Source organism: Venustampulla echinocandica, assembly GCF_003357145.1.
Source record: "Venustampulla echinocandica strain BP 5553 chromosome Unknown scaffold_9, whole genome shotgun sequence".
NCBI classification, from domain to species: domain Eukaryota; kingdom Fungi; phylum Ascomycota; class Leotiomycetes; order Helotiales; family Pleuroascaceae; genus Venustampulla; species Venustampulla echinocandica.
In genome coordinates, this window is record NW_022474214.1 from 90,320 (window position 1) to 105,378 (window position 15,059).

The window sequence follows — 15,059 nt, forward strand, 5'->3', positions numbered from 1 at the left end:
TGCAAAATGCAAAGGGAATCGATCCATAGATAGCGGTAACCAAGGGTTCACGTCACAACGACCGCGTCTTGGAATGTCTAAGGTAAATCTGTAAATCTTATGCCATGCTGTCGTCCTTCCAAATTTCGGGTGGTGGTAGTGTGCCGACTTTTTGCGGACGTACCCCAGCAATGGCTGAGCGCAACCCATGCTCCCAGTTGTTTTCCCGTCACTCGCAAATAAAGGTCAGCGCAAGTATTGTCTGTTGTTCCCAGATAAAGCAACCTTGTAGGGAGCTCCGCATCCCCCCTCGATAGGCACGAAGCACCATGATCTTGTAAGCACTCAGTTATCCATTTTCTCGCCATATCAAAGCATCTCTTAGAACTAGCATACTGGGATATTGGGCGTCCCGTGACTTCGTCTGGTTTCGCTGTCGAAGACACTCCTTCCAGACACAGCGTCAACATCAAACAATTTGGAATGTAACGATGATCGACATGGGCATACCTGGAGTTATGTACACGGAATATCTGGCGAGCTCAAGGAACCCTCTATCCGCGACATGTCAACCTATACCAGCACGAATACCTATGCTCAGCGCCGTTCTTGAATTGACTCCACTGAAGGTATACGATGTGCGTCCTTGGGCCCACCACCCAGATTTATTCAACTTGGTGTTCCATTCCGAAAACCGTGGGTCGTTGGATATTCAGCCGCAAATGCAACATCCCGCCTTGGCAGAGGAGACCACGCCTTTCCATCGGCTATGTAACGAGAACAGCTGCCCGCTATGCAATAACTCGGGCGTTATAGTTTGGCATACATCGCACAACATCACGAAGGGTTGTTTGGGTATCAATCTGAACTATGAGTTGGCGTGAGGCCCTCCAAGTTTGAGGGGTTTTCAGCCTTGTCTGAAATTCACCAGCGCGTGATCCTGGACGATACCATAAGGTAAACGCTGGCTGGCTGGCAGTCAAGCACTAGCGTGGACATGGGTGAAACCCGGGGCCAGCGAGCTAATCCTGTGGCTCAGAAATAGGCAGCAAACTATACGTAGATTTATGTACCCGTTGGCGAAGCCCACCGACTCACGCCCCCAGCCCCCAGCTACCAGGTCGGTGGTTGGCTAAGACTCAGTGCAGGCTACAACTGGCATCTCAACAACCACATCCTAAGCAGACATAAGCAACGTCCCGTGGTATAAGGGCTAGCTCGCGTGTAATCGAACTGTCGCGGGTATAGAGGATAGTAGGCCCTCCTTGAAGATGGAAGAACATGTACCTCAAGACGAGTCGGGATCGGCCTCGTCGGACACCTCAGAGAGCATCCTCGAGAAGCTCTTCACACCAAGATTAAAGCTCTTTGACACTTCCCATCCAGCCTTCAAGTCCGCATTCCTGGTGCTGTGTGATCAGGTGTGGTTCTATAGCGCCTGTAGCTTTGCCTCTTCGATCTTTTTCCCCCTCAGACTGGAGGCTGCGCGTTGGATCCTTGACTCGGTTTTTCAACCGTGGCTACGCTTACCGATCATCGGGACGTACTCACTCACTGCTGTCGGTCTTTGGGGTGTTGCCACACGAGAACACGAATATATGAGCGACTTCGACCGTGCTAACTCGATCAGAATTCGGCCGGAACTTCGAGATTTTATCATCCTCGTGTCTACATCCATCTCATACATGTCTGGAATTGCCTTCGTCAACCGACATACAAAGCTATATTGGAGTGTCTTGGGGAGAGTGAAACTATTTATTTCAAGTGCATACGTACTTCCGATTGGCATCACAGCGCTAAGTGTTATGGTCGTGCCTTCATGCAGAAGCCTCGCTTCTTCAGCCCTTCAGCAAATCCATAGGGTGTTGAACAAACTCTTCATCCTACCCATGGTTCTACCGAGACTCTCTGCTCGGCTGCTGGGAAATTTCCTTACTGCTGCAGAGTATTGTAGAAGTCATTTGAGATTACGGCTGTCACGTCGGATACTTAGGACCGGGTCTTGTAAGGAAGGGAGTTACGATTACAAGCCCGTCGACGGAGGTGCAAATGAGTTCAGAGTCCTAGAGATTCGGACGGGCTTGTTCGACACTCGCTGCAGCCTACTCAATGTTCCCCGACTCGTGGGGCCCATGCCGATCTATGAAACAATTTCATGGAGATGGGATGGACTAGGAAGGCCCTATGCTCTTGTTGTCGATGGAAAACTCCTCCCAATATCTAATGCAATGTCCGACATACTACGCGCTCTTACACCTTTATGGGGAGCAAGATACCTATGGATTGATTCAATCTGTATCAACCAGGCGGACAGAGATGAAAAAGCAACCCAGATACCCCTCATGTCACAGATTTACCGAGGAGCCACCAGAAACATCGCCTACTTGGGAGATGCTGAAGATGCTCATCTCGTTCCTGATTTTGTAGGCAGACTTGAGGTCGCAGCCCTACAGCGACTAGACCCGAGTTATTTCCAGGAGACGGATCCCCTCGATCGGTTTCCGTTCCACGAAGAGGTTCATAACTGGAGAGCATACCAACAACTGCTTCGTCACCCATTCTGGTCACGAATTTGGATTATCCAAGAGATCATTCTATCCAGATCTATCACGATGCTTTATGGCGGTCGCTATACCGACTGGGATATGCTTGCAAGAGTGGCACTGTCTTTCACCATCATGAGCGCGACTACTGGCGTTTCATTTCTTTCTATGGATGACATGTTCGGGGGCGACCGTCTCTCATGCCTCCATGGAAGGATGAACCTCAGTTTTCTAGCAATTACACGCGCTGCCTATTCAGAAAACAACATGGTCTCACTCCCTCAGGTTCTGTTGGAGACGCGAGGCTCAGGTGCGACGGACAGCCGAGATCGCATCTACGCACTCGAGGCGCTCGACCCTCTGTACCAAGTACCGGAGTTGAAGCCAGACTACACCATCAGCCCACGGCAACTATACACCAGGGTTGCGAGACATATCCTGTCAAGTGGGTCTTTTTCTCTCTTCGGCCTGGCCGGACTCGCTCATGCGCCCTCAATGGAGCTCCCTTCTTGGGTTCCTGATTTTACAACTATGCCGAAAATGCATACCATGCATGACATTCAGTGCAAATACACTGTTTCTAGTGATACGATTGTGGTGCTCGACACTACACAGGAACAGGAAGATACCATCACACTAAAAGGTTTTATTCTGGACCGTATCTTTGAAATAGATCGGAACAATTACTGGTCCGCCATTCTGTCGTCACCTGAAGACATCAGAGAAGAAGCAATCCAGAAAATTATGTCTGACAAGGAAGGGACTGATCTTAAACCGGGCCTGCGCAGGTGGCTTCAAGCAGTCATTCAGATGGTCGAGAACAGATTTCCCAACGTCCTGATTCAGGGCTACCACTGGACCGACGAGCCACTTTTGGAAGCCATCTTGCGGACCATGATTGGAAATGAGGATCAGACCTCGTTTCCTGCCTCAAGAGAGGCTATTGAGTTCTTAACAAAGTATGGATGTTCGCTCGATCCCGGTCTCGCATCGATGGAAGGTGGCATAAGCGGTGATCTGACAGCTGAAGACAATATGAGTGCCATCAATGCTGGCAATCTCTGGGTGCGAAAGGCAGCAGGAAGACAATTTGCTATCACTCAATCAGGGTACATGGCCTTGGTGCCTGACTTTGCCAAGGTTAGTGACGCCATCTGCGTCTTTCTGGGAGCAAAAGTTCCCTATGTCATCCGCGAGTCGAGCGAGGAAGGGAAAAGCTGGAAGCTTGTTGGAGAGACATACGTGCATGGTGTTATGGATGGAGTAAGCATGCTGGGTCGAATAAAGGATCCAAGTAAAACTGAGTGGGTCACACTCTGCTGATGAAGAAAGCACGTAACAGCTTCAGCAGAACCTCACATTCGATCAGGGGAAGCAGAACAGGGATCTCCGTCCAAAGAAAAACACCTAAGTCGGATTTAAGTAAGTACTGCTCAAGTTGCTCGGGTAAGAGCCAAAGGTAGTGAGCCGAAGGTAATTAGTGCGTGAGTTGAAGCGGCCAGGCTGTGAGTTTAACGACGGCTTTAATAATTACCCAAGCAGGTGGTTCTTGTTGTAGTATGAAAGTAGATTGAGCTATTAAATGGCATGGAATTCATTCTCCGACTGTGCGCCCTTTGCTTCTAAATAATTTATATCTCAAATAAAGTTCAGGACCCTGATGCACCCGCCCTTGGCAGCTTCGCGGAGAGGCTTTCCATCCAAGTAACTCCCCAAAACTCGCATCTCAACTTCACCCTTTTTATATACCAGCCAAAAAACCCAATCTAAATCGCTCAGGAGATTCTTTCAAACCGGCATCAATAAACATCTTTACCACATCCACATCCCGACCATAAAATGGCCTTCCTACTTCCAATCATTCACGGTATCCCAGCAGGCTTCAGCGCCTACAACCTCTTTCTAATCGGAATCTCAATCCGAAATCCCAGTGCCTATGAAGAGCGCGCAAAACAAGCCGCGAAATGCTCAAATATCGCAGAAAGCCAACTCAATCAAACAAGAACTACACAAGCAACAGCAGCTATCACAATATACTTATTCCCCTCCCCTCCCTCCGAAACTGTCAAATGAAAGTAACGAAACTAGGTGCTCTTCTCTCTCTGCTGCACAGCCCTCTTCACCACCCATTTCTTCCGACCAAAGTCAAAAATACCGGGAAAATGGGCGTGGTGCGCATCTGCATCACAAACAACATCCTGCTCGAAGCTGCGCGTTATCGCGTAGGTGATTTCTAGAGCCCCAACGCGAAGATCCCGTTACCTGGTGTTGGGGATTATAATGAGGCAATTGGGGAAACGTAGGAGGTGAAGTTCAATATGGCATTTTTGGTGGCGAGTTGGGTTGCGGTTGGGGGGTTTGCTGCGGTGTTGTGTTGGGCCCCCCGGGGGGGGGGGGAGAGGGAGAGGCATATTGGGCTAGGCGTGTCTGTACAGCGCGTCACAGGGCTGTGCTAGCGCGGAGGAGTTGAGGGAGTGTTCTAATAAGCAGGGTAAAGGGATAACAGGTCCAAAACAAGTTAGTTTGCTAGTAGACCAAAACAAATGCAGAGAGTAACATTATAGCCTAAGTGCCTGAGGTAAGAGACCGATGTGTTAGTTATCTGTAATAAAGTCCCATGACTTGTACTAAGGTCATGCCACAAAAGTCGAAACAGCCTACTGTATTCTGACTTGTGAGGCTGAATTACTACTATCTAAACTCTTTAATAAGAAGAATCCAAAATCTGCTCCGGCAAGAACCTGAAACGGAGCAGAAACAGATTCCCGAGCAAAATTCATGTAAGAGGCCAAAATAAGTCCCACATTATGAGTGCGCAGGCTGACTCAAGCGTGCTTAGGACGCTCAAGCTCTGCTTAAGCTCTACTCAGGCTTGCTCAGGCTTGTTCACCCTCAGCTCAGGTTAAAGCAGCAGTTGCTCATGTCTACAGACTAAAACGGAATCAGCCAAAGAGAGAATTAATCCTGAGTCTAGGGGTATCCAGGATCTTTATAGTTTGGAACAGAGGCTACAAATCATACGGCTATTAGCCGCCTCGTTGTAGATACATCAGGTGAGACTGTTAGCTGCTTTCGCGGTTCTAAGTTCTAACATGCAACCCACCCACCGACATGCTAATGGAGGAAACACATTAGTTAGGTAGAATGGTCCAAAAGGCATCGTGCCAGTGGCCCTCTTCCGCCACACCGCCTTTATCTAATCCTCAATAAGTACCCTCAACCCCTTCCCGCTCTCGGGAAATGATGTAAAAAAATCATGTACTTGCATAATATCCTCGAACTCCGTATCCCATAACTTCAGGTCAAACCTCGCAAATGTCTCGGCCAATATCTTGTGAATCTCGGCGTTGGCAAAACTTGTCATGTTGGTCATTATATTCCCTTTTGAATACAGGAGGGCACTCACTGCATGCCTACACAAGCCCTTGAACCTCGCCCAAAGGGTTGGATGTATTTCTCAAGGCGCTTACGCTCCGAGGGCTGAAGCCAGCGTTCGGGGAGGAAGGTGTTTGGTGAGGGAAAGAGGGTGGTGCTATAGTGTGTTAACCGTTGGGTGGTGCTAACCGGGGTCTGTTTGATCGGTCAGCTATGGAAAGCTAGTTTAGGGAGCGGGTGACTTGCGCCGATCGGGATGGTGTAGTTGCTGTATGTGAGCATCTCTTTTGTGTTGACTCGTGGCAGACGTCCTGATACACTACTGGAAATTCTGCAAGCTATCAGCCCCATTCTCTCGAGATGGTGTCGCCTCCATACCGATGTCCTTCAAGAACCACAGAAGACTATTCACATCAGCCCTGCTCCACAGACTATAACATCGAGCTTACTAAGTATGGAAGCATCTGCAACTCCTGATGCGTCAAAGGTTGCTCCCGCCCTTTTTTCGCCGCTAATATCTCCTCCTTCAACCTCCTCGCTTTCTCCGGATTTGCGAGCAGATGGAATGCTGTAACACTTAATGTCTGTCCTGTTGTCTCGGTCCCAGCTCCTATCAACGTGCGTGCCTCCAATGCAAGCCGCCACGCCGCCTTCTCTTCCATCGGGAGATCTGGCGCATCGAGCATTTTGTGAATGATATTGGGCTCGATGTCGCTTTTCTTATTGGCGTAATCGGCAATAATAGCGTTACAGCGTGAGTCAATTTTCTATCACATTTTAGAATGCCGACTAAACCAATATAAGTATGAGTGGGAAAGATAAGTACACTTTTGATTGATGAATCCTCAGCCTCCGCCTCCGCCGGGTTGGCAATATCTAACAACCACTTCGGCAGTGACTGCAAAACCGCCAACAAACCCGCAAAATGGCGATTCCACAATCCAATATCCGGCAAGGCCCTTATTCCCCGATGCGCCTCGGCATTGAAATCCGGCTCGTCGAGAAAACCATACGACCGATTTAGCGTAAATATCGAGACCGCATCTGTCGCAAACGATCGGAACGCATCTGAGAGATTGACAGGCTGTCCCGTCCCCTTGAAGCCGTCGAGTGCGGTGCAAAACTTTGCTGTCAGCGCTTCTAGTTGCGGTTCAAAGCGCGCAATGGCGTCGGTGGTGAAATAGCCTTGCTGAGCTTTACGGCGTACGCGGTGCAGGTCGTGGTCAATAGTTCCGAACGCCGACGCCGCTGCAGAACTGCCCACGAAGGTGTAGTACCAATCGTATTTCTCAACGCGGCCACTGATCTTGTAGGGCTCATTCCATTCGGGATCGTTGACATGTAGCTCATTGGGGTTGATACGGATTATGGGGCCTGGATTGCGTCAACATATATTTGATATTTATACAATAAAAGACCCAATACCATAGATTTCATGCAGACGTTCAATTTCTACCCAGTAGCGACCCCGTCTGAGAAGGTCGAAGTAGGCCTCGTACCATCCAGTTAGAGCAGCTAATTTTGGGCCGGGAAAGGCGGCGAGTGGAGATAGATAGAGGCGGTAGATTGCGAGACTGCTAAGCCAGACCAGAACTGCTGTTGCCGTTAGGAGGGGAATTGTAAGGCTTATCATTTTGCAGTGGCCTTGGTATGTATTTTTTTTAGTTGTGAGAGGGGTGGGCCATCTCAAATAGTTGGGCAGGTACGTAGGTTGCAGCCACAAGTCCGAGGATTACAGGGTAAGCCCCTTAAGATTTCCAGGATGATATATTAGGTAAGCTTCGCTAGGTTATACCTTACCCCTTTTACAAGGTACCGAGGTACCGTACGCTACTGCACTCCCCTGCTCTGCCTTGTACTTTTCTAAGTAGCAACAGCTGTAATAGAATAAAGTATTATACCGGTGTCTAGTAGAAATCTAGGTAGTTATATGAATCTTATCCCTACTACCCTAACTTATATTACTCGCCGGGTTCTAAATATACGTACATGTACTTAGACTTACTATATACTATATATTATATTATATATGATCTATGCTTTTATCTAAGCTTTTAGAAGGGCTGCCTTGCTGTTTGGCGTTCTCGTTTGATAAAACCAGTCGGATTTCAATGCTACCACCGCCCTTCCCTTCTTACTCGAAGCCGCGAATTTTAAGTAATAGGTTTAAGAATTTAGTACTATCTATAAAATCCTTGAATATGTAGTACAACTTGAGTCAAAAGTGGAAACTCTACATTTGGAAAAAGTGGGGGCACTTCATTTAACTATCGTGTAGACTTTAAAAATATATGTAACCCATTGTTCATTGTTCCACTGCTGTCCAGAAGAAATAGGTGGCAGTATGGGTATTGGATGCTGTTGACGTGGTGTATCACTCACGGCCGCAGTAATAGATGCTGACCAGGCAGCCAGGAAAGATAGCAGCAGCCTAGCTGTGACTCTGCCAGCAGATATGAATTCTGGGGATCCCGATGTAGAGGCATATCCATATTCAAAGAAATCGCTACCAAGTGAAGAAGAACGTAGGAGATAAGTGTTGGCGATTCGTGGCATCTTCCATCTAGCGGCATCACCACGCTAGGTGGGGCTGCGGGTGGCTGCGCGCTAGAACTGAACTATCACCCCCCTATGTTTGTTAGTGTAAATCCGGGTGAACAACACGAACACGAGCCAATACAATGTTCGGCCACCAATAAGGAAACCAGAATCTTCGCGAAATACCCCGGTCCCAAGGCTTGCGCCAACCAACATTTAGGGAGGGGATGGTGTTCGTAAGTGGTCATATATTAATTCCCCCGGTACTCGGGGTAGGGCTTAGTGTGGCCGATGCTTGGTAGGCCGATCGCTCCAATACCTCAACTCGTAGGGTGTTACGCCACTACTACTAAGACTCATAATTTCTTCCTAGGTAGCCCGCATGCTCAAGTCTTAAGAGATCCAGACCGAGTTCTCGCAATAGTTATAATTCTACAAAGTGTATATGAGTGCGACATATATGGGGTTATAAGAGGCTCTGTAGGAGTACTAGGCATCTTAGTAGTGCTGGAGATAATGTTGTTCCGCTTGAGGTATTGGAGCAAATGTCGCAGCAAAGATGAGGCATTACAAGGAATCAGCCTTCCAGGTACCATAATATTAATACTCTCAATTTGCAGTTACTTTTATACTCTAATCCTAACAAGGCTAGCTAGTCTAGGCTAGTTTTGACCTAAAAACATGCGCTCCTTCATCACTGGTCCAAATGTCAAGCTTTCTCGAAGAAGGTCGAAATCTAAATTTCCGACGCTCGAATACTTAAATTCAATTTCGCCCTCGTATCACACCGAGACAAGAATCTCCATCAAATGCAAAACGATGGCCTTCATTTTTTGGGCGAGACTCCAAGCCCCCTTGCCTGCCAAAGAGTCTCTTTTTCTTCGATTTCTTAACCACGATATCCACTTTCAAGTCTATACATATGTTGCATGGTCGGATATACACAAAATTCGTACTTACGATATACTCGAGCCTCGAAACAATGCCCCTTACCTGCTTACCGTATGTACTTCACAGATAATATGTTCTAGAATTTGTCTCGAAGAGTACTGCCCGTAGATTAGGGTCTACACTCCTTACGCCTCTAAAAGTCAGTAAGCTGACCCCTAGTTTCTTACTAATAGGCCATCCGCAAGACGAATAGCAAGATACGCAAAGAGATTTTCAGTTGGTATCTTCAAAATAAATCCTGGTTGACTCGAAGCCTCGGCGAGATTTATACTTTACCACCTAGAAACACGAAATATTACCTCAGATGGACACAAGACTTCGATGCCTCGCTTCTTCCATCCCCATCCGCGTTCAACTGGCATCGTTTCTGTTTCGAAAACACGTCTATTATCCGGCATTTAGTAGTTGACTTCCAGTGCGATATGTGGACGTCTCTTGATGTACTTCAACGACTGTTTGCAGAACCCTATCGCATCGAGCGATCGAAGAGAGCATACATCCCAAATAGAGTGGTACCATTTACGAATTCCTTGCTGAGCGTAGAACTTGTCTTTCGAACAAGAGGAGCCCTGAATTTCCTGTGTACACAAACGTTGCTGTATACTTGGGACCTCTTATGGTGTAGCATTGCAAATGGAACCTTGAGCCCAAATCCGGCATTTTCCTCGTTTTTCTGGGAGGGAGAGAGAGGTACATTGAAGATCGTGGTTATAGAGGAAAATAAAGTTGCGAAGTCGATTTTTCTGGACAATACCAATGTCGACATGAATAGCCTTCCTTTTTGGGAGTTTAACCAAACTCCGGAGGAAATGGCCCAGTTGGCAGAAGAGAGCGAGTGGGCGCAAAATGTTGCCGAATATCAGCCTGTGAACCTCCGCATATTCGGAATCGCATTACTCCTGGGGCTGGGTGTGGGTACAGTGACTTCAGAGAATTTCATCCATGTATACCAGCAGTACCTAGGTATCGCACTAGGGAGGTTCTCTAGAGTTGGGTGAATCAAATAGTGAGAATGCTTTCCCAATTTCATCCCCTCTGAAACCAACTGAAACTCCACTGTCCTACAACTGATAGGACATTCAACACCTCCTTATACCTAAACTTAAAACCATTCACTCCTTTTCCCTAACTCCCCCAATGACAAAACCCCAACTCCTACCCACCGCGGACCGTCCAATGCCTTCATTGTAAGTAATCTGATCAACCCAGTCCAAAAAACTACTGCATATCGCCACAATACACAATTGACCGAGAGATCTTGGATTATTTCTAGTATTTCCAAAGGCGCTATTTTAAAGAGCACGTCCCTTCTGATTTTCTCCTTGGTTGTACCAAAATCGACCGGCGACGCACGTCGCCAGAGATGCTTCAAAATTGCGATCGTCCAAAACAAATTATAGTTTATAACACTTGTCTTTGAATAATCCGAAACAATCGCTATGTACAGTAAAAGTCTCGGGTGCTCTGTGACACATCGAGCAGCCTAGACTGCGATAAGATACATAAAATTTGCTGACCAGGGATTCATTCCGGAACGAGGAACGGGGAAAACCTAAGTATAGCTATCATAAACCGTCGAATCTACGCTACTGAGAACTTGAAGAATTTGGCAACTAGGGAAGAAATACGATTTTCAACTTGGATCTGACATGGAACAACTAGTTCCTTTCGAAAGAATATCCCGTGACATGTATCGCATGTCGAACGTATTTCTAGAGCGATATGTGCATAATTGACATGAACAATAAGTATAGGCCTTCAAGGGTTTTGTAAATATGGTTCAGATGATATGACAGCTCGGGAAATAGTCACCGGGAGATGATCTTAGCCGCCTTCAAAGGAAAAGGCCTTTGGTAACACGACTATTCTATTTTCATTGCTTTTCCGATATGTCCGGCGAATGTATAGTACAGGCACAAAACCCAGAATTATAACCATTTCTTTTTGATAGTGCCAACCGTCGTACAAGACCGAAATCCTAGAAACACCCGCGAGAAGATATCTAATAAACAAAGGAATATATAGCCAATCGTAATAACATTCCTCACTTTTATACTTAGATCTTGGACTTAACCCACTTCTCGAGACCGCCGCAGGCAATAATCTCTTGCACATTGGGAGGTAGCTCGCCGACTTTCTGGTCCCAAGAGGAGCCGTCCTTCTCAGTAATGACAACCTTGGAGCGGCGGACGTCCCAGAGAAACTTCCAGCCGGTGCGGCGGGTCAGGGGCTTCTTAGAGTCGCCCTTGTAAGTTTCACGGAGACGTTGTACAAGGCGGGGAACCTCGACACCCATGAGAGCATTGTTGATGCTGTTGCGGCTGAAGATGTTACCGAAACTACCGGCAACGACGAGAGGAATCTGCTTGGCCAGGATGGAAGTGGCAGCCTGCTCACGGGAGGAGCCACAGCCAAAGTTGAAGCCAGCAACGAGAATGTCACCAGCCTTGGCGGTCGTGCGGAACTCTGTATCATAGTTCTCCATACACACCTCGGCCATTTTCTCCTCAGTAATGTCATCCTGGTAGGTGTACTTACCTATTCGATAATCAGTATAAGATTTAGATTCCAGAAGAAGGAAACGGCCTCACTTACCAGGGTAGATGCCATCAGTGTTGATATTATCGCTATCACAGAAAACAATCTCACCTTCAATCGTCTCGGGGAAGCCAGGGAGAATGTCGGTCAAAGTTTCGTCTTCAGTGGCGGCGGGGCTGGACGACTGCTCAGCACCACCCTCAGCAGCGGCAATCATACTCTCGGCCTCACTAATGAGCTTGTCAAAAGCACTCTCGATAGACCGAGCCTTGTCAGAGACATGGTCACCGCTTCCTTCACCGATAATGACCTTTTCAACACCCTCGGGCTTCTGGTACCAACCAGGACCAGCAATCTTACCCTGAAGAGCACTGGCAGCAACAACTTCAGGGCTGGCGAGGTAAGCACTGGCGGACCTGGAACCCATACGGCCCGCGAAGTTCCGGTTACTGGCACTTACACCGACCTCACCCGGCTCAAGCAGACCGGTACCGAGACCGATGCAGGGGCCGCATCCAGCGGGGAGGGGCTGGGCACCCGAGTCAAGTAGGACCTGCCAGTCACCGGCCTCCTCAGCAATCTTCTGCTCGGGAATGGAAGCCGCAGCAAGATAGAAACTGACGCCGGGAGCAATTTTGGCAGGCTTGCCATCCTTTGCAGCCTCGCGGAAGACACGAGCGGCGGCAGCAATATCAGAAGCTCGCGAGTTCGTGCAGGAGACGAGGTAAGCTTTGTCTAGAGAAATGTTCTGAGCTTCGAGGTTCTTAAGCGGGGTAATGACTTTGACAGAGTTGGGACCGGCGACGACGGGGGAAAGAGTGGAGAGGTTGAGGTAAAGCTCCTTGGCATAGGTAGCACCAGGGTCAGCGACTAGCCGGTTCTCCACAATCTCGTCAATTCGCTTGTGGTTGATGCGGTCCTTGGAGGGACTATCCAACATGGCCGCGGTGGTGGCTTTGGCGCGGTACCAGGAGATGAGCATCTCGTCAACGGGGAATAGTCCTACATCACATATTAGCGGTTACATATCAACGTTCGATTTTTCTTACCACTCAATGCACCCCATTCAGTCGTCATGTTGGCAATGGTCAAGCGGTCATCGATGGGGATGCTTCCCATAGTCTGTTCGGAACCGGTAAATTCAATACAATGATTGAGAACCTCGTCCTGGTTAAAGAGACCGCAGAGAGCGACAATTACATCTTTACCAGTGACACCAGCGGGGAGGACACCAGTGAACGTGATCTTGGCAATAGGGGGGACTTGCCACCAGGTACGGCCAGTGGCCCAGATACTAGCTGCGTCGGTTCGCACAACGGGGGTTCCCTAGAGACCGAATTAGAACTCGGGAACAGAAATACGCCAACAAATCCAACTTACCAGACTAGATACACCCCCGTACATGTTCGAGTGGCTGTCACTCGCGACAGTGACTGTTGCTGGCCAGGCGTATCCTATTGATCCGTTAACAAGTCACCCCTCAATCGTGAGCGTCGATATCTCTACCTTCCTCGATCATGATTTGATGTCCGATCCCACGGCCAGCAGGGAAAAAATCCACACCGTGCTTGCCGGCAAACTCCTCGATCTGGCGGTACTTCTTTAGATTGCTTTCAGATTTGTTCTGGACGTCATGATCGAGAGTCATCACGACCTGGCGATTATCGTGCATCTTGGAGGCGCCAATGGCCATAAATTTCTTAGCCGTGGGCCAGCTATTGTCATGCGTCATGCAGTGGTGAGGAACGAGCGTGATATAGTCGCCGGCCTTGACCTTCTTGCCGGGGGGGAGGCCGACAGAGTATCGCTGGACAATCTTTTCGGTGAGGGTCTGGGGGTTGGCCGGGGCGGCGGGCTTCTGGGAGGAGAGGAGAGCGGCGGCATTGGAAGTGTTCTCAAGCTGCGAGTGGAAGGCGTGTTGTCGTCGGGGACTGGAGGGAGTGTAGGCGCGCAACTGGGACACAGCTACGGGAATTGATCGAGAGCGGGCAATGAAGGCCCGAGACTGTAGCCACGCAATGGCGACGGCATTGGGAGCAATGGCTCTCCGCTAAAGACATCGCATGTGAGTAAGGTTTCTTGGAGGTTGGAGGTTGGAGGGGACACAGGATGCGGCGTTTTCAAGCAAGAGCCGATCAATTGCCGATAGAAAAACATACAAGTGCAGCCATGATGAATGCCAGAGGGACCAGTTCTGGGCTGGGAGGGGTCAGTTCTGGGCTGGGATGGACCAGTTCTGGACTGGGAGGGACCAGTCTGCAGTGGGTGGACTTTTGATGTTGGCGATAGCTTCATGCTCGTTGCGAAGGCCGATTATGGAGTAGAATAACGAGTGCGAATATGGATTAGTGCTGCTAAGTCAGGCATGACGTAAGCCAGATCTCGAGGGGGACGCATAATGGGGGGCCTATGATTGGCTGGTCAGGCGTTGAAAAGTAAGTTTGGGGACGTAGCTCGGCTAGAGTAGAGAAAAGCTCCGTCGGTTGAACCGGCAGAACGTCGGTCGGTTGAACGTTCGTAGCGGGCTTAGCGTATACTCGTCCTCCGATACTTACATAAGGTGCCTACGGAGTATGTTTGCACGATTCCCTAAACGCAGAGTGGGCTACTCGCGGAAGAACATCGACTCCAGATTCTTCACCGAAATCCGACTGGGTGCAAAGCATCGCTGGGGAATTTGGGCTCTATATGTGTACGTCCTACTTCCTGTCCCAGCCACCTGGTTTTTGAGCGATGTCCATATTATGTCACTATCGACTTGGACACCGCACTTCTCTCGGTGGACAACCGCCAACCTTCTTAAAACGATGCTGGATTGTCGCTGCGTTGCATGCCGCTTCCACTTTGCATTGAGAAGATTCCTTGTACATCACGGTTTAAAGTTCCAAACTGGAGACACTATCGCCGCCGCCTATAAGAATACGGAGTTAAGGCATATATCAATCGAGATAAATATACGAAGTACAAAGTACGTTGTAGCGGCTACATATTTGGTTGCTGTATTGTGTGGGCTCGCAGCTCGGCGGGGAGTTCCCTCCCGCCAGCTTATTATATTTCCAATATGTTGACCGCACCCTTACTACGATATCGTGGCGGTTTCTCAACGCCCTGCTCTCTAATGCCCATTTTTCATCC

General features: G+C 48.7%; 3 protein-coding genes across 3 annotated transcripts; 1 reads left to right on the forward strand and 2 right to left on the reverse strand.

Moving 5' to 3' along the window:
• Nucleotides 1–1,250: 1,250 nt before the first annotated feature.
• BP5553_08817 (uncharacterized protein) lies at nt 1,251–3,845 on the forward strand (the record flags this gene model as incomplete). Its single annotated transcript, XM_032017440.1, has 1 exon — nt 1,251–3,845. One exon carries the CDS (start codon nt 1,251–1,253, stop codon nt 3,843–3,845), a length of 2,595 nt encoding a protein of 864 aa, XP_031866083.1.
• Nucleotides 3,846–5,718: 1,873 nt separating this feature from the next.
• BP5553_08818 (uncharacterized protein) lies at nt 5,719–7,530 on the reverse strand (the record flags this gene model as incomplete). The annotated part of the gene is made up of 5 exons (XM_032017441.1): nt 5,719–5,878; nt 5,929–6,092; nt 6,347–6,664; nt 6,724–7,271; nt 7,323–7,530. 5 exons carry the CDS (start codon nt 7,528–7,530, stop codon nt 5,719–5,721), a joined length of 1,398 nt encoding a protein of 465 aa, XP_031866084.1.
• A 3,912-nt stretch (nt 7,531–11,442) lies between these two features.
• BP5553_08819 (Homoaconitase, mitochondrial) lies at nt 11,443–14,095 on the reverse strand (the record flags this gene model as incomplete). Its single annotated transcript, XM_032017442.1, has 6 exons — nt 11,443–11,924; nt 11,982–12,926; nt 12,974–13,250; nt 13,305–13,378; nt 13,431–13,974; nt 14,084–14,095. 6 exons carry the CDS (start codon nt 14,093–14,095, stop codon nt 11,443–11,445), a joined length of 2,334 nt encoding a protein of 777 aa, XP_031866085.1.
• Nucleotides 14,096–15,059: the final 964 nt, after the last annotated feature.